Source organism: Carcharhinus amblyrhynchos, unplaced genomic scaffold (genome assembly GCF_965287045.1).
Source record: "Carcharhinus amblyrhynchos unplaced genomic scaffold, sCarAmb.v2.hapA scaffold_49, whole genome shotgun sequence".
NCBI lineage: Eukaryota > Metazoa > Chordata > Chondrichthyes > Carcharhiniformes > Carcharhinidae > Carcharhinus > Carcharhinus amblyrhynchos.
The window spans coordinates 1,674,809-1,699,430 of NW_027649790.1; the positions used below are offsets into that span (position 1 = coordinate 1,674,809).

Genomic DNA, 24,622 nt, shown 5'->3' on the forward strand with positions numbered 1-24,622 from the left:
TTTGTTTATTAGTTTTGGAACTTTATTAACATTGTTGAATTAGTGCTTAATGCAATCTGCTAATGATCAGAACAATTGACTAAGTTATGTAATTAAGTGATATTTTGCTTTACCTCTTCATTCAGTGGGGTTTTCAACATTTGATGAATTTTGATGTCCACTTGTTTTCTTTCTGATCCTGTTGGTCCTCATAATTCCACTGGGTTTTATGCGTGAGCCAAGTTGATATGTGAAAAGATCACTGATGTAATGGAAACTGGCTCATGAGGATTTAAATAATGTAACTATGCGAACTCTGCTGTAGATGTCAGCAAAAAAAACTGACCTTCAGAACCTTGAAAAACTCCTCCACTAATCGGGGTGAACATGGATTCAGCCACGATGTGCTACACTCAAATTAATGGTTAGCACAATTTTTGACCTCAAAAGCGCATCTGTTTATTTACCAGTACCTAAAGACTGGACGTAAGAGTCCGGGAAACAACACGTGTTGCAGCCTGAGTTGCAAAGACGCACAAAGTTTAAGTCACGCCCACCCTTTGATTAGGGTGTCGGCAACATTTCAAAATGGCAACCACCCACTCAGAGGCATGTTGGACCCAATAACATCCCAGTTGTAGTGCTGAAGACTGGTGCTCCAGAGTAGACTGCTTGCCTAACCCAGCCGTCTCTGTGTATAAAAGTGAAACAGCACTGTGGGTGGTGTCAAATTTTACCCCTACTATATTCTTAGTGTGCTTTATTTCTTTCAGGTTTCGTCATGGGGCGGTTATGTGTTCCTGATTAATCTGATCCCACTTCACGTGCTCATTCTTATGCTGACTGGGCGATTTTCCCACCGAATCTATGTTGCATACTGTACAGTATACAGCCTTGGAACCATCCTCTCAATGCAGATCTCCTTTGTGGGATTCCAGGTCTGTGAAGCTATTTCTTTTCTCTGCTGTCCTCTGGACCATGCTGCTGTAAAGTTCCACATGTTGGCAGCACCCCAATATGTATGACCCTAGATGTTGAGGACATCAGACCAAGCCAGACACCAGTGGAGGAAATCCTTTCTCCAGGATTGTGTAGCATGATGTGAAGCAATTCTCTAATGTCCAGCCTCCCGACAGTTATCCTCTTTAAATGTCTATCATAGAATAGAATCCCTACAGTGCAGAAGGAGGCCATTTAGCCCATCGAGTCCACACTGACCATAGTCCTACCCAGGCTGTACTCCCACAATCCCACACATCCACTCTGCCAATTCCCCAACACTACAGTCATTTAGCATGGCCAGTCCACCTAACCCGCACATCTTTGGATTGTGGGAGGAAACCAGAGCACCTGGAGTAAACCCACACAGACACGGGGAGAACGTGCAAACTCCACATAGACAGTGACCTGAGGCCAGAATTGAATTTATGTTCATGTTCAGCTCAGACAGGAACAGGTGCTGGCTATTCAGCTCCTTTATCATGTCTACCGTTTAATTAGATAATGGCTGAGCTGTACCTCAGCTGTGATTACCTTGATCCATATCTTGCAATTCCCTCCCATATTTAAAAAAATCAATTACCTCCCAGCATCCACAACCTATTGAGGGAGAAGATTCTTAATGTCCACCATCTTTTGAGTGGCAAAAAATACCCGCTGATTTCACATCTAAATGACAAGGCTCTAACGGTAAAATTGTGTGTGCTGGATTGTTCCACCAAAGGAAGTTGTTTCTCTGTAATTACCCTATCAAATCCCTTAAATAACTCAAGAGCTGTAATCCGTTTTGCAAAGTATATGCAGTCAATTTTGGACCAGACTGTCTATTTAAGTAAGCAGCAGGTGCAGTGACTCTTTGAATCATTTATGTGGCAGTTTCAGTGGGTTGAAAATCATCACTTTCTATTATTTAGTTTTGAACACTCAAGTTAACTAGCCCTTGGTACATTGATTTCAAAATCTGTTGCAGATGCTGAGTTATATTTAATTTCTTCTCTTATATCATACTTGTCAAGGAACTATTCCATTTCTCAAAACAAACAATGTTTGGATGTAGAATATGTTGTGTACTGTGTGCAGCTGATGTCTGGGTCGCATGGTGAAGCATTTTAGTTACCTTATTTTCTTCCTCCCTTCAGCCCGTCCAGTCTTCAGAGCACATGGCTGCCCTGGGTGTTTTTGGTCTGTGCCAAATCCATGCATTCGTTGACTATCTACGGAGCAAGTTAAATCCTCAGCAGTTTGAGATCCTTTTCAAGAGTGTCATCTCCCTGGTGGGATTGGTGGTTCTGTCTGCAGGGGCAGTGTTGATGCTGACAGGTACGATCATTTCATTATATCACCTCTTCCTTCTCTCCTTACAGCCCCCTACCTCTGCCACTCTCCCAACCAATCTCCTCCAATCACAGCCAGAAGAATGGTTTGTTTGATCTCTGATCCAAAGCAGCAGAAGTGCTATCTAATCCCAGGAAAAAAAGAGGGGCGTGTGTAAAATCAGTGATGATCTGAATTTTTATTTGGTTCTTGGGACGAGTGTTATTGATAAGGCCAACATTTGAAAGAACTGTTTCTATCAAAGAATACGGAGGGAAGGTGGGATCAGGCTATTGTACGATCAGCCATGATCGTAATGAATGGTGGCCCGTGCTCAAAGGGCCAAATGGCTTCATCCTGCTCCTATTTTCTATGTTTTAATGCCCAAAGAGTTAATCACATTGTTGCAGATCTGGAGCCTCGTGTAGGCCAGACCAAGTAAGGACAGCAGATTTCTTCCCCTGAATTACAGTGCTTTTCATTTGGTGATCCTATATCTTGATCAGATATTTCTCTTGCTATATATTGCAGTGAATGACATAGAAATTAAACACAGCAGCAGGCTGGTCAGCCAATCCAGTCCATATTTTTTATCCTCCTTCACCTGCACAGATGTTTCTGTTTGCTGATTCCTGCTTGTTTGTGCAGATTGAGGGGGAAGGTTAATGTGCTCCCTTTTGTTTTTGGTTTGTTGGTTGTCTCTGCACTTGCAGGAAAATCATTTTCTCTATTCTTATAGTTTATAAGTGCAACATTCTATGATCGTGATCAAGTGTTTCCTGAAGACTATGTAACTACTCTTGAGCTTCCTTAATGAGCTTCCTGTACTGTTTTCTGCTTGTTCCTTATGGATTATTAGCTTTCCGAATATTTCTCCCTGGACTGGCGTACAGGCTGCTTTCATTACAAAATACAAAGAATACTATTTGTTCACAAGATAATGAAGATGGCCATCCCATCTTGTCTGTCCATAAATAACCCTGGGGCCCTTCCACCATTAAGGTGCACAGCAGCTTGTGGGTATGATGTCAACTACCAGAAGTCCATTCAACTAGCGATTACTCTTAACATTATCTAATTTGTATTTTGTTTGCTCCTGTACCGTTTGTGCTGCTTTCATGGGTTGAATTTAAAGTTGTGTTCTAGATTTAATTTTTTTGGAGTGAATTGATGTACCTGTTGTCAGGTCCCTTCATAGTTGCTGCTCCTTAAGTTTGAGTAACTTTTGTTTCTGATTCAGACCTCTGATATGAGGAATTAAAGTGGTTTTATGTTGTATTTATGATGAATTAACGGATTTTAGCTTGTTTTCTTTTCTGAATATAATTAGGTACGTTTTCATTGCAGGGAAGATTTCCCCATGGACTGGCCGATTCTACTCTTTATTGGATCCTTCTTACGCAAAGAACAACATTCCCATCATCGCCTCGGTATCCGAACATCAGCCCACCACTTGGTCGTCATATTACTTTGACCTGCAGCTCCTCGTCTTCATGTTTCCAGGTACCCGTGTTCACAAGGGAATGAGGAAGCAATCTATGTGCATACTCCACCTGCATTAGGCATTTGGATTTATGCAAATCCCCATCCAAAAGGTTTTGAGAGCTGTTACAATGACCATGTTGACTAAAGACTTTCCAAACATGAAACTTAAGAGGAACGCTTGTTCTTCAACAGTGTTTGTTACTCTAAGGTGATGGTGCTGGGTGCTGCGAATCACTGCTGCCTTCAGACATTTTTCTACATTAAATGTGCTATATCATTGCATATTGGGCGGCTTGGTGGCGGAGTGGTTAGCACTGCTGCCTCACAGTGCCAGGTTCCCAGTTTCGATTCCCAGCTTGCTTCTGCACATTTTCCTTGTGTCTGCGTGGGTTTCCTTCAGGTGCTCAGGTTTCTTCCTCCAATCCAAAAGTGCTGGTTAGGTGCATTGGCCATGCTAAATTGGCCCTCAGGGTACCTGAACAAGTGCCTGAGAATGACGACGATGGGATTTTCACAGTAACTCATTGTGACACTAATAAATAAACTTAAAACACGTTGCATGCAATCTGTATGAATACGTTGTGCAGAATGTGATCATGGAGTTAGGCCATAGATCAGCCAAGAGCTTATTGAATAGTAGAACAGATTTGCAGGGCTAAATAACCTATATTCCTGTAATGACATCATGGCTAACTCTGTAGACCCATCTTTGTCCCATATGTATTAGAATAACTGCAATCTCAGATTTAATATTTATAATTGATCTAGCATCTGTTGATCTGTTTGCAAAAGAACTCCAAAATTATTTGTAGAAATATTTCCTAATTTCACTCCTAGAATGGCTGATCTAAGTTTTAGACTATGCTCTCAATCTTAAACTCCCGAGCCAATGGAAGTAATTTCTTTCCATTCCCTCTCTCCATCTACTCCATCTATTCCCTTAACATCTTGAGAACTTTAATCAAAACGCTTGTTAATCTTCTGAATTCCAGGGAATACAGTCGTAATTCGAGTAATTGTTTCTTGCAATTCAGCCCTTGGAGTTCCAGTTTAATTGTGCTAAATTTACACTCCCTCCAACACCAGTATATCCTTCCTATGGTGTGATGCTTAGAACTGTGTGTATTTCAGGTGTAGTCTTACTAGAGTTTCGAATAACTGAGGAATGGCTCTTACTTCATTGTATTCTAATACTTTAGATATGAAGAGCACCATCCCATTCGCCTTTCTGGTTGTTTTCTGTACCTCTTCATGACATTTTAATGATCTATGTACCTGGATCCTCTGTTGTTTCTAGTTTTGTACCAACTAGGAAGTTCCTTATTCTATTTTTTTAAGACCCAAAATGGATTATCTCATTTTTGCCTAACACACAATCAATTTGCCAGTTTTGCCCTTCACTTTGTCAGGGGCCAGGATTATTAGGGTGGCGGAATTTCCCTTCCCGCAATCGGAAGAGTAGGCAGAAAGCATATCCTCGCCTTTTCTGCCTGCCCAGCATCCAAAAAGTGCTAATTGGCTGTCGATGGAACTTCGGGCCTTCACTTGGGAGAATATCCAGCCTCAGAGAGCTGCCAGCCAACCTGATTGGCTGGCGTTCTCTAAACCCTGCTGTACCACAAGGACGGGAACTATGAGCAGTCCCCAGAGCCTGTCCCAAGAGTCGAGGGCCAGGTATGTTTTGGGGGTCTCGGGGAGGATTAGTGAGACATGGGATAGTGGTCAGAAGGAGATTGGTGAAGAGGTTGGGGGAGGGAGAATCTGCAGGGACTGGGGGTGGGAGGGCAGTTGCCAGATGTTAGTAGGAGACTGCTGATTGTGGTATCCAAACTTCCCACCTGCGCCCTAAACCCCATTTATTTTTGGGCAACCCCCTGCTCTTCTGCCAGCCTGAAAATTGAGAGTGGACTGGAAATGGCCCTTAAGTCGTCAATAGTTGTCCACTTAAGGGCCTCAGTGGGGTGTTGCTGGGCTGGCTTAGGCCTCATCCATCCAAGTACAAGATTGCAAAGCAGTCAGGGTCAGCAGGAACCCAGCGGGAAGGGTATTCAAGAAATGTTACAGTCACCCCAATTCAATTCAAATTAATGCATGACCACCAGAAAAATGTCCAGTTTACAGACAAATCCGGTTTTAGGACACCTGAATTTGAGACTGTACTGGAGCAATTGCTATGTTTCTGCCTCATCTAAAGGTCCTTGTGTGGTACTGCTATTATCAAACTACTCACTTCCTAAATCCTTGGTAGCAGTTTGATGTAGCTGAGTGACTCACTGCAGCAACTAATTAAAGTCCAGCCCCATTGTTGTGAGATTGGAGTAACATACAAGTTAAATCGAGCAAGGTTGACTGGTTTCCTTCCTCAGAAGAGATTTGTGAGCCAGTAGGTTTTAAAGGCATCAACACCATGGTGACGGGTGGGGAATCACTTTGGACATATGCCTAACCTTTATATACAAATTTTTTTGAACTGAGTTCAAATTTTGGTCTCGTGTTCTAGAGATTATTAGTCCAGACTTCTGGATTACTTTAATGTCTGTGGGTCATTTTGAGATAATGGAATTTGGTATTTAAATTATCTTTAGTTTACTTCCTGGTTTTCTGTGTAAGTGAGTAGTGACATCTGCAACTTGGCAGCACGTTGTAAATATTGGACGGCTTAGTTTGTGTCTCACTGTGGTATTTCCTTCTGCTTTCCCCCTGCAGTCGGTTTGTACTTTTGTTTTAACAACCTGTCGGACGCCAGGATTTTCATCATCATGTATGGTGTCACCAGCATGTACTTCTCAGCTGTGATGGTAAGAATCTTCCCACCGCCGTGCACAGTGTTGCCAGTGAGATTTATTGGGGATGTTGGTGAAATGTTTGCACTCTGAACTGAGGCACCTGAATCCAGCTTGATGCTCCTGCTCTCTAATTAAGCAGTTAACCAAAAATAATAAACAGCAAGGGCTCAGAAAGGACAGTAGGACTAGAGGGCACAGCCTCAAGATAAAGTGGGGGCGGTTTAGAACGGAGTTGAGGAAGAATTTCTTCACTCAAAGGGTGGTGAATCTCTGGAATTCTCTGCCCGTTGACGTGGTGGAGGCTACCTTGCTAAACATTTTTAAGACGCAGGTTGATGGGTTTTTGATAAGAGAGGGGATTAAGGGTTATGGGGAGAGGGCGGGAATGTGGAACTGAGCCACGACAGATCAGCCATGATCTTATTGAATGGCAGGGCAGGCTCGAGGGGCTAGATGGCCTACTCCTGCTCCTATTTCTTATGTACCGTGCAGCATGTCCTGCAGAAATGCCACTTAGGAAGCGGTGTAAAGTGATGGATTATATGATCACACATGGGGTACTTTATAACATTCAAACAAAAGATGTGATTCGAGAGCATTTCCTCCTCCTGTACTTTATTGATCAGCATAGCACCAATGCCCAACAATCCTTCACTACCATAGTTATCCACTGAGACTCTTGTTTTCCAGTTGTTTCTGTTTTCATAACTCTAATGAGATGACAAATCCCTGATGTGTTGTGTGTTTGGTAAACACTTTAAAAGATGAAGTTAAAACAAATTTTTCTATGAACTGCTTTGGAGAGGGCAGTTATTCAGGTCAAAGCTTGTCACACACTTGCCTCAGTCCTGTGCTGTTGTATTTCATGTAGTCACGGGAACAGGCAGAACAAAACTCTGCTGTGGGTTCCAGGTTAGGGATTTCTCTGGCATGATCCAATATTCACTCATGTTCCTCTTACCTGGACTAAGTTGATCTTTCTCTACACCCTAGCTGTGACTGTAACACTATATTCTGCACCCTGTCCTCTCCTTCTCTATGAATGGTATGCTTTGCCTGAATAGCATGCATGAAACATTACTTTTCACTGCATGTTAATACATGTGACAATAAATCAAATCAAAATTCTTGGAGTGATTAAAAGTAGCTAATCCTTCAAGCCAGATCTTCGAATTTGCCACATTGTGCACTTAAACTTGTACTGCCACACTTGTGTTTTAATGAAGTGCAAACAAAATGTGTGTGCCTATATTTGATTCTAATATCTGCTTATAGCCAGAACTGCGTTGCTGTTCCAAATTCCATAATCTGTATGTACTTTTTGCAATTGCAGAGTGCATGTCTGGGGAGTGGTTATGCAGTGCTGGATTTAGGTGTCACAAATGCAGTCATGTGGAACTCTGTGGCAAAGCTTAGAGGGATACACTTTAGCCCTGCTTATTGCCCTGTTAGGAAAAAAATCATTGCTTCATCAGAGTTTTGTTTGATATTCCCATGAAACTATTGATTTTCTTCCACACAACACCATCAAGCCAAGTTTATCACCATTCCTATGCCTTAAACTTCTAGGAGGAGAGGCAGTGGCAGCATAGTGGTAATGTCACTGGACTTGTAATCCAGGAGCCCAGGCTTTGGGAACATGAGTTCAGAACTCATCATGGCAGCTGATGGAATTCAATTAATGAATAAATCTGGAATTATAAGTTGGTCCCACTAATGGTGATCATGAAACCATGGTCAATTTGTCATAAAAATCCATCTGCTTTACTAACGTCCTTTTTTCAGGAAGGAAAGCTGGTCTCCTCATCTCAGACCCTCAGCAATGTAATTGATTCTTAATTATTCACTGAAATGGTCTAGGAAGCTTCTCAATCCAAGATGTACCAAAGATATACCAAACCACTGCAAAGTCAAAATGGAATGAAACCAGTGGACCACCTAACAGCAGAGACTGATAGCCAAGTAACGCACACGTGAGGACGGCCTCAACCATGATCTTGGGTTCATGTTGCACTATCTGCAACCCCCATGACTTGCCTGGGCTTGCAAAATCTCACATACTGTCCTGTCTGGAGACAATACACATCTCTTTAACCTATGCCTAATGCTATCTCCACTCACATTGTCTGCATCTTTAAGACTTGAATAGCAGGTTAGCTGTAAAGATTTGTATTCTAACCAGTATTCTGTAAACTGTGTGTGCTTGTGTATGCCCTTGTCTGATCAGAACACACCTCACGAAGGAACAGCGTTTCCGAAAGCTTGTGGGTTTACTATTAAATAAACTGGTTGGACTTTAACCTGGTGTTGTGAGACTTCTTACTGTGCCACCTAACGTCGCACAGTGGGTCTACACCGTATGGATTGTAGCCATTCAAGAAGGCAGCTCACCAGCATCTTAAGGGCAATTAGGCAGCAGATAGCAGGCCTAGCCAGTGACATTCACAATCTGCGAAAGAACTTTTTTGAAAAACACGTGTACATTTTGTCCACATGCATCCCATCCAGCAGATATGGCAAAACCCTGGAACACAGCAGTACTCTCCTTCCACAATAGCAGCCCACACCCCACCCAGTGGAGATACTTCAAATATTGTGCCAGCAATCTCACTGGATCAGGCCAACCAGAAATAAATTAATATGGACCTTGTTTGAAATAGAAATGTCAAATAAAATTCTGGGTCTGATTTATTTGTGAAATGATATTGAATAAAAACTACATTCTTCCTACTAAATGTTCCTCTTGTTACTTACATTGCTTGATCAGTGCCTTGCGTCCAACGAGGGGCATACACGCGATGCATCGTACTTGGGCTGCTCTTGGTTGTTCGAGATTGGCCTAGTGCTTCATGTCGTTAGTGTGTGCCTAAATTGGACCAGATACTGGGCAAGACGACAGCTCAGTGACTATCACTGATTGCTGTGCAGACACATGGATTTGGGCCAGTGTCTGTGGGAGTTTGCGCATTCTCCCCGTGCTTGCGTGGGTTTTCTCCGGGTGCTCCGGTTTCCTCCCACACCCCAAAGATGTGCTGTTAGGCTGATTGGCAGTAATAAATTGTCCCTAAATTAGTTTCCCTTAATGTGGATGGCCATAAAACATTAGACAAGGGTCATGGGTGGAGAGGGGGACTGGTGGTGTTGGGATGGCGGCGCGGGCTCATTAGGCCGAAGGGCCTGTTTCCCGGGCTGTTTTTGATCATTGTTCTTTAGTGCCAACCCCATCCCCATGACACACTGAATATATAGCAGGTAGTCATGATGTGGAGATGCCGGCGTTGGACTGGGGTAAACACAGTAAGAAGTCTCACAACACCAGGTTAAAGTCCAACCAGTTTATTTAATAGTAAACCCACAAGCTTTCGGGGTTTGCCCCTTCATCTGTTTGAGACCAGAACTCTCCACTCACCTGACGAAGGGGCAAACCCCGATAGCTTGTGGGTTTATTATCAAATAAACTGGTTGGACTTTAACTTGGTGTTGTGAGACTTCTTACTATATAGCAGGTACACAGGATATGCTGCATCCTCATCATCACCTTGGATTCAGATCCAAGGACAAGTGTTCTGGAAAAATGTAACAGCCAGCTTTTTATCTTTGTTTTTCATTTTCATGTCTGTCTTGTCCCCACAGGTTCGGCTCATGCTGGTCCTGGCCCCAGTGATGTGTATACTCTCGGGAATCGGTGTCTCTCAGGTGCTATCAACTTACATAAAGAATTTGGATATCAGCCGTCCAGATAAGAAGTTAAAAAAGCAACAGGATTCCACTTATCCGATTAAGAATGAGGTATGACCCTCTGTTGTATTCAACAGCCTCTGGGGGATAGCTAATTGCTGCGCTAACTGTGTTGTTAAAGTCATGCTGATGACATTACCTGGTAAGCTGTGTTCCAAGGCTGGACTGAGTTAGCCGATCTGGGCCAAGACAGCATGTGGAGCATGACAACTGGCATTGATGCCCGCAGACGATAATGTGGAAATTCAGTCACATTTTTCGCTGCTGGTCACCATCCGGTGGTAACTACCGGAAGTGGATTTTGGGTGAGGATGATAGTGGGTTGCACTATGGACTGGAGTAGATTGGGCCATGGGTTGAGAATGGAGTGAGCGATGATGTCCTGTGTCATCACTGCCTTGGCTCAAGCATTAAGGATAGCCGCTGAAGCATGGTAGCTTGTTGTGACTGATAAAACTCATCAATGGTGCCCTAATCATTTAAGTTGCTAACTGCACCAGGCCATACTGATCAGGAGTGTACCTAATTCCAAACTTCAGTACTAAGTTAGCTAATCTCGAGCAGAATAGCAGTATTGTATTTGCAGTTGCCCTCTATGTCCTACAGGAAAAATCGTTCCAATTCTGCTTGATTGCTGTGGACATCAGTTTGCTTTGTGGAGACTGGCTGTTTAGATGTGGCACTGAGGTGCTGTTGGTGCTTATAAGATCTTCCAGGGGAAAAGAGAGACCGCTGAAGGGGGGAGGATTATGTGTGTGTGTGTGTGTACTGTATCATTATCAGTCTAAACCGAGCCCCACAAAAGCACAATCCATGACAGCAGCAGAGAAATTGTGGGTTTCCTCCGGGTGCTCCGGTTTCTTGCCACAGTCCAAAGATGTGCTGGTTAGGTTGATTGGCCAATATAAAATTGCCCCTTAATGTCCTGAGATGCATAGGTTAGATGGATTAGCAGGTAAATGTGTAGGGATACAGGGATAAGGCCTTTGTGGGATTGTGGTTGGTGCATACTCAGTGAGCCAAATGGCTCTATCTGCACTTGTAGAGTTTCTATGATTCTATGAAAACTCACAGAATCCCTACAGTACGGAAGGAGGCCATTTGGCCAACCAAGCTTGCACCCACAACAATCCAATCCAGACCTTATCCCCTTAACCCCATGTATTTACCCTGCTAGTCTCCCTGATACTAAGGCAATTTAGCATGGCCATTCAAACTAACCCACACATCTTTGGAGTGTGGGAGGAAACCGGGGCACCCCGTGGAAACCAACGCAAACACAGGAAGGACGTGCAGACTCCACGCACATACACTGACCCAAAGCTAGAATTGAGCCCAGATCCCTGACGCTGTGAGGCAGCAGTGCTTAACCCACTGTACCATCGTGCTGCCCTTTAGTTTACATGTAACCCAGTCTGTTCCTCAGAAGATTTTTTTTTAATTATCTCAGCCAGGTGAGGGCGTCATTCTCAAGGCCAGCATTTATTACTCATCCCTAATTGCCTTTGAGAAGATGGCGGTGAGCAACTTTGAACTGCAGCAACCCATGTGGTCAATATACATTCACAGTGCTATTAGGGGAGAATCCAGAATTTTGACCTAGTGACAGTGAAGGAATGTCGATGTATTTCCAAGTCAGGGTGGTGAGTGGCTTGGAGAGGACCTTGCTGGTGGTGGTGTTCCCATGTGTCTGCTGCCCTTGTCCTTCTTGACAGCAGAGGGCATGGGTTTGGAAGGTGCTGTTGATGAGGCCCTGGTGATTTGAAGCTTTGAGGAAGTGAAGAAACAGCAAGCTGAAAGCCTAAACTACATGTTTGAGTATTCATTGTTAAATTAGCGATGATGCAATTAAATGCAAGAATCTGTTTTGCCAGTTTCACGCCTACTAAACTGAACACAGTGCCCGGCATGACTTAGTTGATTCATAGAATCCCTACAGTGCAGAAGGAGGCCATTCGGCCCATTGAGTCTGCACCGACCACAATCCCATCCAGGCCCTATCTCCATAACCCCACATATTTACCCTGCTAATCTCTTGATACTAGGGTCAATTTAACATAGCCTATCAATCTAATCCACACATCTTTGGACCTGAGCACCCAGAGGAAACCCACGTAGAGAAGAAAAGAATGTGCAAACTGCACATAGACAATTACCGAAGGCTGGAATTGAACACAGGTCCCTAGTGATGTGAGGCAACATTGCTAACTACTGTGCCACCGTGCCGCCTATTCATTTTATTTGATTTGATTTATTATTGTCGTGTGTATTAGCATACAGTGAAAAGTACAGTTTCTTGCGTGCTATACAGAGCATACCGTTCATAGAGAAGGAAATGAGAGAGTGCAGAATGTGGTGTTACAGTCATAGGTTGTAAAGGAAGGTTAAAAGGTTAAAGAAAAGCCCATTCAAAAGTCTGATGGCAGCAGGGAAGAATCTGTTCTTGAGTCGGTTGATACGTGACCTCAGACGTTTGTTCAGCTGATAAGTGCAACAAAGCATTTGCTGGGTGGTTTTTAATGTAACAAAATACCAAACACAACAAAAATGTGGATGAAAGATTGTCTGTGTATTCTAGAAAGTCTTCTCAACACTCATCCATCCTTATCTGGTCTGACCACCTTGTGACTCCAGAGCCACAGCAGTGTGTGGTTGAATGCCCACTGAAATAGCCTAGCAAGCCACTCAGTTGAAGGGCAATTAAGGATAGGCAAAAAAATGCTGCCCCAACCATTGACTTGGCCTGTCCTCTGAGATCGTGCAAAATAAACAGAAAATGCTAGATAAACTCAACAGGCCTGGCAGCATCTGTGGAGAGAGAAACACAGTTAATGTTTTAAGTCCAATTAAGACAAAAACAATTTTGCTTTGTGCACGGTGGCACAGTGGTTAGCATTGCTGCCTCACAGCACCAGAAACCAGTGTTCAATTCCAGCCTTGGGTGACTGTGTGGATTTTGCACATTCTCCCTGTGTCTTCATGGGTTATCTCCAGGTGCTCCAGTTTCTTCCCACCGTCCAAAGATGTATGGGTTAAGTTGATTGGCCATGGTAAATTGCCCCTTAGTGTCAGGGGAATTAGCAGAATAAGTACCTGGGGTTACAGGGATAGGGCCTGGGTGGGATTGTTGTTCGTGTAGGCGCGATGGACCAAATATTCTCCTTCTGCGCTGTAGGGATTCTGATTCTCCGGGTTTAGTTTTGTGCAGCGTTACTGTCATCTGTTCCACATCGCTGCAACTCCTCCTTTGCTTCATGGGTTTAGAACAGGTACAGGCCAAAAGTTTTCAGGTTCAGTTTGAGACCACAATTGACAACAGCATCCCTGAGTTTGAGAGGGAACGACAAGCCAGAACTCCTACCCAATTTCTGCAAAGTGCAGATGGGTATTGGCTGGGATGTCTCCTGTGATTGAGTAACCTCAGTAAGAAATCTCACAACACCAGGTTAAAGTCCAACAGGTTTATTTGGTAGCAAAAACCACTAGCTCTTGGAGCGCTGTCCCTTCGCTCCGAAAGCTAGTGGCTTCTGCTACCAAATAAACCTGTTGGACTTTAACCTGGTGTTGTGAGACTACTTACTGATGTTTATCCAGTCCAATGCAGGCATCTCCACATCATTGAGTAACCTGCCAGCGATGCCTGTTTATCACTGACTATGAAGGGCAGCCAAAGAAGATGGTAAAGCTGAGCTTTCGACACCTATTGGGCTTACTTCATTTGTAATTAGGATGAGGGAAAAGGCATGCTGTCTGGGAGTGATCCAGAAGTTCCTGCTTTGATTTTTTTTTCTCTCTTGTTTGCCTTTATTGTTTTCAGGTGGCAGCTATACATGGTCCTGCCATCTGTACTTCCTCTAGACATGCTTCTTTAGATAAATGTGAGGTGATGCATTTTGGTAGATGGAATTGGGGCAGGACCTACCCAGTTAATGATAAGGTGTTAGGGAGAGTTATAGAACAAAGAGATCAAGGATTACAGGTTCATAGCTCCTTGAAAGTGGAGTCACAGGTGGACAGGGTGATGAAGAAGATATTTGCATGCTTTGTTTCATTGGTCAGAACATTGAATACGGGAGTTGCGATGTCTTGCTAAAGTTGTACAAGACATTGGTAAGGCAACACTTGGAATATGCGTGCAGTTCTGATCACCCTATTATAGAAAGGATATTACTAAACTAGAAAGAGTGCAGAAGAGATTTACCACGCTACTGGGACTTGATGGTTTGAATTATAAGGAGAGGCTGGATAGACTGAGACTTTTTTTTCCTAGAGCGTAAGAGGCTTAGGGATGATCCTATAGAGGTCTGTAAAATAATGAGGGGTATAGAAAAGGTAGGTAGTCGACATATTTTTCCAAAGGTAGGGGAGTCTAAAACTAGAGAGTGTAGGCTTTAAGGTGAGAGAGGAGAGACACAAAAGAGTCCAGAGGGGAAATTTTTTCACACAGAGGGTGGTGAGTGTCTGGAACAAGCTGCCAGAGGCAGTCGTAGAGGCAGGTACAATTTAAAAAGCAATTAGACGGTAAGATGGGTACAGAGGGGTATGGGCTAAACACCAGCAACTGGAACTAGCTTAGTGGTTAAAAACTGGACAACATGGACAGGTTGGGAGGAAGGGCCTGTTTCCATGCACCTCTGACTCTATTGGCATGCCTTTTGCTGTTTACTTGGTCCATTGCCACTTGGAAAGTTTCTGTTGTCCCAGGCCACAATGGAAGTATTTAATAGTATTTTTCCTGTTGTCTGTTCTTGTTTAGGTAGCGAGTGGAATGGTGCTTGTAATGACCTTCTTCCTAATCACCTACACGTTTCATTCCACCTGGGTGACGAGCGAGGCATACTCCTCTCCCTCCATCGTGCTGTCTGCCCGTGGGGGGGACGGCAGTAGGATCATCTTCGACGACTTCAGGGAGGCTTACTACTGGCTCAGGCACAACACCCCAGAGGTAAGGGCGTACCTATTGACTGGGATTGGCAGAAGCCAGGAAGCTCACCTCTGCTGGCTCCCAGTGTGAAGCAGGAGAAACAGCAGGATGACAGAAACAAAACCATTTTGAAGTTTTGTCTGTGTGACAGCTAAGTTGCTTGGTTTCATAGAACAAATCTGAAATCTTTGTGCACCAAGTGTGTGGACGATGTTGCCTCCAGTGAATATAATAGAGCTTCCCCTGAGCAGAGGCTTACTGAATTGTAGCAGCATTTTCCCCTTCAGGTGCCTACGGCCTTTGAAGCCTTTTAGTCGAATGTGCTTTAGGTAAAATGTAACTTGTATGTTGTAGTGTAGGAACGAAGAACAATTAACCCTCTCTTGCAGGCTCATACACTCGTACTTTGTCTACCTAGTATTTGCCAAGCTTGAGTTGTTGAATAGAATCATACAGTGTGGAAGAGGCCCTTCAGCCTATCGAGTCCGCACTGACACATTAGAAACACCTGAACCTCCAGCCAATCTCATTTGCCAGCACTTGGCCCGTAGCCCTGAGTATTTTGATGTGCCTAGAGAAGGAAAGGGGCATTGGCCGTGCTAAATTCTCCCTCAGTGTACACAGGTGCTGGAGTATGGCGACTAGAAGATTTTCATAGTAACTTCATTACAGTGTTAATGTAAACCTGCTTGTGACATTAAACAAGTGACTCCAGACCCCCATTATGTAGCTGGTAGTAAATGGCCTCAGGGCAAATGCAAATCTGTAGCTATTTTATCACCAAAAACAATAGATCTTTAAAAGGAGCTTTTTTTAAGTTCTGTTGGAAAATTTCCAGATTTTGTTTCTGCTCTTTGCCTGGGTGTTTGCCTCCTCAGAGCATTGGAACAGCACCTTTTGGTGTAAGGTGTGTCTTTGTTAAGCAATAAACTGTTGCAGTTGTGTGTAACAGGCTGGATGGACCAATCGCTACTTTCCTATCCATCATTGTTGCTCCGATGATGTTGTGCTGGTTCAAGGAAGCTGGTGATGAGAGTTAATTGAATAATTGATTTCCCTCGTGCTAAACTGACCCGGCCTGCTTTCAGGATGCCAAGGTGATGTCATGGTGGGATTACGGTTATCAAATCACAGCAATGGCGAATCGAACCATCCTAGTGGACAATAACACCTGGAATAACACTCACATCTCCAGAGTTGGGCAGGTGCGTATCTTAAGAAAATATAGTTTCTGCTCAGCAAAAACCACATCACACACCCACTGAAAAGCATATTGTGTAGGCCAAGTTTCAGATTAAATGCAATTTTCTCAATTTGTCTGGTGTTCGTGCCACACTTTTCTTTCTCACCTTTGTATTCCTTCTTCTCCTCTTTCAGAATTCTGAAGGTTCATCCTGGTTCACTTCACAATCACCATTAGCCCCTTTCCTTCCCTGGGTACATTCCTGTACAAGTACAGGAGATGTAACCAATACTTGCTCTTTTGCCTCCTCCCTTCCCACTGTCTGGGGCCTCAGACTCTCCTTCCAGGTGTAACGGAGATTTACTGTTTAGTTTTGTATGCTGTAGCCACTGCTTGCATCGTGGTGCCCACTACATCACAGAATCTTTACAGAGCAGAAGGAGGCCCATCAAGTCTGCCCAGTTTCTTTAGGGAGGCTAAATGCAGATAGCAGAACATCTCCATTAAGTTCATAAGTGTGAACCCATGCTTTTTATCGCCTGTCAGTTTTGATTTTCTGCCTCATTCCCATTTTGATCTCTCTCATTGCCGCCCTTTACAGTTAGTGAAGCTCAATGGAAACTTTAAGGTTAACACCTCACCATTTGATTAAGCACTTTATAGTCTTCCAGACATCAACATTGAGATCAACTATTTCAGATCATAACCACCACTACCATTTGTCTTAAGCAGATGATGCTGCCTTTGCCATTTGATTCTTCTCTAGAATCCATCTTTTGTTCCTTTGTCTTTGCCTTACCATCTTTTTTTATCTTGTATCATCATCCTTGTTGCCATTACATCTCTCCTTCCTTCCATCTTATTACCAGCCTTCCTTTTCATCTGCTTTCTTATTGTGGTTTAGTGAAATTAGTGTTCTTGGCAAACTGGAATGTAGTTTCCCTCTCTCTAACTTTTCTGTCCCTACCTTGCCCTATTCTGATGATGCAACCAGGTTCTCAAATTGAACCTTTTCAACTCTTTCCTCTCTGGCATCTGAGCTTAACCGTTGTAAAAAACTCAGCACTTCATAACTTATCCTGTCTGAGTCAATTGCCTGTTACCCTGTTTTCAGTAACTTCCACTCACTGACTCTGTCCTAGTTTCAATATCATTGAGCTTACCTACAAAACCCTGCACAGCCTCAACCCATTTCATTCCAGCATCACAACCACCTGGAGCACTTTGACTCCACTCATTCTGTTCAATCCACCATCTACACTTCAGGGTGATGCTTAACAGTTATAGAGATTTCCAAGTCCAGACCCCACCCCCCCCCCCCCCCCCCCCCCCCAAGTGCCCCTCTGGAGCACCCCCCGCACCCCAGAACTCGCCCTCTCTCCCGTGTGTGTCCCCACCCCTCCCCCCCCAGAACTCACCCTCTTCCCCCCCACCAAACTCACCCTCTCCCCTGTGCCCCCCAGAACATTCTGCTTCCCTCCCTGCAAAAAGCTAGTTTTCAGCAGACTATCTTGAATTGTCTACCTTTCAATCCATATCTCTCCCACTTGATGCATCTTAGGGTGCCTTGCTGCCGTGTTATATTGCAGACACAAGACCAGAGTTGGCTTATCGCAATCCACTCTGCAATTTACTTTCCAGCCTTTACATTCTTACATCCCCTACATTGTTCTAACTCTTATACTCCTCCAGCGCTTCCGTAAAGCACTTCACCTTCAATCACCTTCCTGAGTCTTCTCACTATTGCTTCAGTGTCCATTCTCCCCACTGTTAAAGTTGCTGTTTATTTGGAAGTTGCATAACTGTACAGAGCAGTGCTGAGCCACAATGTAAATTCATCTAATGTAAGACCTGGTGATATGCATGAATAAAAACTCTGCAAAGAGACCGCATTTACATGATATCCCAATCACATAACCTCAGACGATAAGCTATTAGAAGGTGTCCTTACTCACACACTAGCAGTAGAAATGTGGACAAGGGCAGACAGAATGAGTGAAAACTTTGTTGATGTTGCATCTAAATGTCATTAACACTGGGTACATTTATCCACCACTAGGCAATGGCTTCTCCAGAGGAAAAAGCCTATGAGATCATGAGGGAGCTGGATGTTAGCTACGTACTGGTTATTTTTGGAGGTCTCACAGGATATTCCTCTGACGGTAACGTATCTGGGTTTCTACAGTCCATGATTAGATGTTAAATAATTACACAGATGTCGACTTCACACTTTGAAAACATAAGAGCATGAATAGCAAGAGTGGGCTATCTGGCGCCCTGTGCCTGTCCACCATTCAGTAAGGTGTGGCTGATCTGATATGTGGCCTTAACTCTGCTTTCCTGCCTGCCTTCCATAATTCTTGATTCTGATAGATCAAGAATCTGTCTAACTCTGCCTTGAATATATTCAATAATATAGCTTCCACTGCTCTCTCAGTTAAACAGTTCCAAAAACTGATGACCCTACAAGCAAAGAAATTCCTCCTTCTCTCTGACTGATTTGAATATGTGCCCTCTTCAAAATTATAGCTGATGCTTCAGTGCAGTTGACATGCAATTTTCTGGGAGTCCTGAACCCTCGTTACCTTTTCTCCAATGACTGTTCTTTTTATATTAAGCCAGCTAGTGAGCTTTGGCAGACTTTCTGACCAAAGGGAGATATGTGGTCCCATCCTTACGTGATGTTCATGGCTACTTGTATCTGCAGCAATAATGTAGTCAATTGCAACGCCCAGCGATTGATCAGGTTAAAGTTAATGGACTTAATACAGGAATGTGAGAGCATCCCTGACTGTGAGTAGAACATGAGAACTAGGAGCTGGATAGGCCATCTGGCCCCTTGAGCCTGCTGCGCCATTCTGCAAGATCATGGCTGATCTTTTTGTGGACTCAGCTCCACTTAACTGCCTGCTCACCACAACCCTTAATTCCTTTACTGTTCAAAAATATATCTATTCTTGCCTTAAAAACATTCAATGAGGTAGCCTCAACTGCTTCACTGGGCAGGGAATTCCACAGATTCATAACCCATTGTTCATCCTCAACTCAGTCCTAAATCTGCTTTCCCTTATTTTGAGGCTATGCCCCCAGTTCTAGTTTCACCTGCCAGTGGAAACAACTTCCCTGCTTCTAACTTATCTATTCCCTTCATAATCTTATGTTTCTATAAGATCTCCCCTCATTCTTCTGAATTCCAACGAGTATAACCCCAGTCTACTCAATCTCTCCTCATAAGCCAATCCTCTCAACTCTGGAATCAACCTAGTGAATCTCCTCTGCATCCTTTTCAGTGTAAGTATATCCTTTCTCAAGTAAGGAGATCAAAACTGTACACAGTACTCTAGGTGTGGCCTCACCAGCACCTTATACAGCTGCAACATAACCTCGCTGTTTTTAAACTCCATCCCTCTAGCAATGAAGGAGAAAATTCCATTTGCCTTCTTAATTACCTGTTAACCAACCCCTTGAGATTCCTGCACAAGGACACCCAGGTCCTTCTGCACAGCAGCATGCTGTAATTTTTTACCATTTAAAAAAGGAATAAGGAACCTGAAATTAAAGTAACTTTTGTTGGTACCTTAATTGGGAGGTCCCAAGCTACTGAATTGCTTTTGGAATGTACTCACTATTTTGTAGGCAAATGCATGTTCCAGTATAGCTCAACATTGCTCAGGGGAGTGAATTAATCTCTTGTGCTGTTTAAGTGCATAATAACATTCTTGTTTCAGAAGGTTGATATTATAGCACGAGTGAAAATAATTAAAAATCTGGATTTATAAGTGCATTATTACATGGAAATGCCATTTGACGCTGGATCAATACCAAAGGAGCAGAAAAGGGGGCCGTTTGAACATTGTGCCAGTGCTAGCCCTCCATCTGGAGCCTCTCATACTAATCGTTTCCCTTTTCTCATAATACTATATTTGGCTTTTCAAGTGTTTGTTGAGTTTTCTGTTTGTCATGCCATAGCTCTTGTTACTTCCGCCCCTTAACAACAATCGAGAAAAGGGGGTTGATCAGCAGAATGGGTAGTCACTAGCTTTTTCCCCGGGTGGAAGAGTCAGTTGTTAGGAGGCATATGTTTAAGGTGTGAAGGGCAATGTTTAAAGGAGATATCCGAGGCAGGTTTTTTACACAGGGTGGTGGATGCCTGGAGGTAGTGAAAGCAGATACAGTAGTGACTTTTAAGGAGTATCTGGACAAATACGTAAATAGGACGGAATAGAGGTCTATGGTGCCCGAAAGATTAGGGGGTACTAATTCAGACAGGCAGCATGGTCGGTGCAGGCTTAGAGGACCAAAGTTCCTGTGCTGTAATTTTCTTTGCTCTTTGTTCTTTAGTAATAGACCCTCGATTCCTCACCAGCGTTTTAAATTCCAAATGGATAACATTTTCAAATCCATTGTAATTCTTATAGTCTTGGTCTACATGTCCAGAAAGCCAAATGTCTCCCACTTGTCTGCAGCCTGTGTAGTGCTGGGAAAAGAAGGAAAGTGGAGAATAAATGCTGCCATCTGGTTTTTATGTAGCTTTTCATTTTGCTCAATCCAGGCGTAGACTGAAGTTGAAACATCTGAGTTACAAACATACGGATTCCAAGCTAGCTTCAAAGCACTGCTGTATTTCCATTTTTCTGGTTAGCTGTGTAACTCAAGGGACCTGACATGATGCTGAACAGTCCTTTTATGTTTAAACTTCTTCATTTCCGTTTATTTTTCTTCTCCCTTTTAGATATAAACAAGTTCTTGTGGATGGTGAGAATCGGGGGAAGCACAGACACGGGCAGACACATCAAGGAGCATGATTACTACACCCCAACAGGAGAGTTCCGTGTTGACAGGGAGGGTTCCCCTATCCTGCTCAACTGTATGATGTACAAAATGTGTTACTATCGCTTTGGGCAAGTCTACACTGAAGCAAGTAAGTGCCAAAGATGCCTGTCCTTTAATGTGTGTTGACATGGTTCAGCTGCAGCATCAGTGCAGAGTTTACTCTTTATACCACCATCTGTAGGCTTCCCTCAAAGCCACTCACTATCCTGATTGACTTGGAAATATATCAGCTGTTCCTTCACTGCACTGGGTTAAGATCCTGGAATTCTCTCATTGTGAGTGTACATGCACCACCTGGACTGCAGTGGTTTCAAGCAGAAAGTTCCCCATCTCCTTTTCAAGGGCAATTAGGGGTGGGCAATAAATGCTGGCCTAGCCAGCAAAGCCCACGCCCCTTGAATGGATAATAAAACATAACATTGCAATCATAGTGTAATCACAGTCAGAATTGAGGGTAAGGGTCTCAACTCCATATCGCAAGGAAGGAAGACCTGTGTTTGTATGGTTCCCTGCATACCTGACATCTTTACACCCGTCAAAATGCTGTTTGAGTGTAGTCACTATTGTGATGTCAGAATACAGCAATCAGTTTGTGCACAGCAAGATCCCGCAAATGGCAACCAGGTAACGACCCGATTACCTGTTTTAGTGATGTCAGTTGAGGGATAAATATTGGCTTGGACACTGGTGAATTTGTGGTTGTGTCAACATCGTGATGTGGAATCTTTTTACCCCCCACCCCTCACTACCCACCCACCAAGAGGCCAGACCTGGTCGTAATTTGATGCCCTGTACTGACGACTTCACTTCCATCAGTGCAGCACTTCCTCCATGCTGCACTGTAATGTCAGCTTAGAAACGTGTGCTTAAGTCTGTTGAATGAACATTTAACTTTGTCTAGGGGGCAGGAGAGCTGCTAACTGATCCACGTCAACAAACCGGACTGAGACGCCCAACAAGGAGGAAGCAGTCTTTTCACCAGAGAGTCAATGCTTTGTCATCTGATTCAGGCTCAGCATTGAGTACCAATCATTTAGTATCAGTGTTGAGAATGGTTGGATAATGGAGCAAGCTGGCACAATGTAGATACCAAATTCTATAAGCTGGCACATTCTAAAATGGGTTACCCATTGCTGATCACCACAAGAAAATTTTGCAAGAACACGTGAGGAATTGTATCCTTAATGTACTAAAACAGAATTCTAAATGTATTCCAAAAGATATAGAAAGGTGTGATTCATACTCACACTGGGCTTTTAAACTGAACAGGCCTAGCACAGGGTTAAAAATTCAGCTGTTCCTCCCCAGGTAAGCACTCAACTCACCGTGATATGTATTGAGGTGAAAGCAGTAAATGGACTTGGCTATAAGCCTGAAACCTACTGTTAATAACAGGGAGCATAGAGTTCAGAATGTTAATGCTGCAACCCTCTCAATGAAATGCATGCTTGAGTTGTAAGTGAGAGCAGCTGTTACTAATGGGGAAAAGCTTGGGACATTATAGAACAGTACAGCACAGGCCCTTTGGCCCTCAATGTTGTGCCAAGCTATGTTCGAACCCAAGATCAAGCAATCCCACTCCCTATCATACTGGTATTCTAAAGTGTATGTAAGAACGGGTTTCCACTTGTGTGGGGGAGGAGAAGGGAGGCTGTACCTGTGTGGGGCAGGAGAAGGGAGTCTGTGCCTGTGTGGGGGGAGGAGAAGGGAGTCTGTGCCTGTGTGGGGGTGGAGAAGGGAGTCTGTGCCTGTGTGGGGGAGGAGAAGGGAGTCTGTGCCTGTGTGGGGGAGGAGAAGGGAGTCTGTGCCTGTGTGGGGGAGGAGAAGGGAGTCTGTGCCTGTGTGGGGGAGGAGAAGGGAGTCTGTGCCTGTGTGGGGGAGGAGAAGGGAGTCTGTGCCTGTGTGGGGGAGGAGAAGGGAGTCTGTGCCTGTGTGGGGGGAGGAGAAGGGAGTCTGTGCCTGTGTGGGGGGAGGAGAAGGGAGTCTGTGCCTGTGTGGGGCGAGGAGAAGGGAGTCTGTGCCTGTGTGGGGGGAGGAGAAGGGAGTCTGTGCCTGTGAGGGGGGAGGAGAAGGGAGTTTACATCTGTGTTCTCTGGATTTTATGAATAAACCTATCCTAAGAAAAGACTGGCTGCAGATTCCTCCATTACTCAGTGAATGGGCAGTGAGTTATAGCATGGAATTGAAGGGGAATGGGACTGAACCTAAACTGCATCTTGAGTTTCAAGTTCACTCAGATCACCAAGACAGTTCTTTCAGAATAAATGTTATATTCCAGCTTTAATGACCAGCAGCTTGTTCCTGCTGTAAAGCGTAAAAAATGCACCCTCCCCTTCAAAGAATATCAGGTTTGAATCAAAGTTCATTGGAGTCCCAGGTAAATCATCACCTGGAGATAGTCATTACTATCTCCCAACAATCGCTTTCATTCTACTTTTAAGATTGCTATAACTTTAAAGTGATACGTAAAGACTGTCGGGATAAAACCTCATCTGTCAGTTTGGGAATTAAGTATTTCTTCGTTTCTTGTATTTGCTTTTCACCCACACGAAGGATTGAATCACAGACTGAATGCAGAGAAATTGGGGTTCAATGAGGTTAGGGGCTGCAATATCAGATATAGATAATAGGCAGTGTCAAACACAACCTTACCATGTCCAGGTAAGGTAGACTGTTTAGCTATAAATGTTATCTCAATGTTCCCAAAGTCTCCCCTCAGAAGAGCCTTCCTTTTTGCCCCTCATCCCTGCACACACAATCCCAAAGCTGCATCGTTCTGATGTTTTGGTTTCACATTATATGAGTTGCTCTGTGCTCTGAGATGCTAAGTTGGGACAAGCATTGCACAGAGTCTTAATTAAGGAATGAATTGACAAGACTATATTAATTGGTCATGTTAATGGTGCCATCATATTTCCCCACAGAACGCCCGCCTGGATATGACAGAGTAAGGAATGCCGAGATTGGGAACAAAGACTTTGAGCTTGATGTGCTAGAAGAAGCTTACACCACTGAGCACTGGCTGGTCCGTATATACAAGGTAAGTGCTGCAAACAGCAGTGCAGTACACTGCACTAGCAACAGGGTGCAATGGCTCACTGTTACAAAGTGTGATCTCACTGATCGTTCTGGGGGTTTCAGTTTGTGAGCTGTAAGAGTTGGTCTCTGCGGTAACATAGAGAGTGTTTCAACAGCCAGGTGGGCTAAGACACTCTGGACTGTATTCTCCTGATTGTGGATGTGTAAAATCTTAGAGTTTCTCCTCGTTGTAGCTGTTCAGCAGTTCCTGCAGAGGAGTTTGTGTAGGTGGGTGTTGAAAGCGGTCGAGTTGGGGGTAGTGTCATCCGCAGTTACGAAGTTTGCTGAAAGCGATGAGTGAGA

The 24,622-nt window shown here is 43.8% G+C and overlaps 1 protein-coding gene across 1 annotated transcript in view; it reads left to right on the top strand.

Moving 5' to 3' along the window:
• stt3a (STT3 oligosaccharyltransferase complex catalytic subunit A) overlaps window positions 1-24,622 on the top strand; it is a 46,869-nt gene that overhangs the window by 18,499 nt on the left and 3,748 nt on the right. The window contains exons 8-17 of the mRNA XM_080182219.1: window positions 753-917; window positions 2,118-2,298; window positions 3,640-3,795; window positions 6,484-6,575; window positions 10,197-10,352; window positions 15,058-15,246; window positions 16,314-16,430; window positions 18,468-18,570; window positions 21,141-21,329; window positions 24,166-24,281. Of these exons, the coding sequence (XP_080038345.1) occupies window positions 753-917; window positions 2,118-2,298; window positions 3,640-3,795; window positions 6,484-6,575; window positions 10,197-10,352; window positions 15,058-15,246; window positions 16,314-16,430; window positions 18,468-18,570; window positions 21,141-21,329; window positions 24,166-24,281 (1,464 nt within the window). The remainder of the gene's footprint in view (window positions 1-752; window positions 918-2,117; window positions 2,299-3,639; window positions 3,796-6,483; window positions 6,576-10,196; window positions 10,353-15,057; window positions 15,247-16,313; window positions 16,431-18,467; window positions 18,571-21,140; window positions 21,330-24,165; window positions 24,282-24,622) is intronic.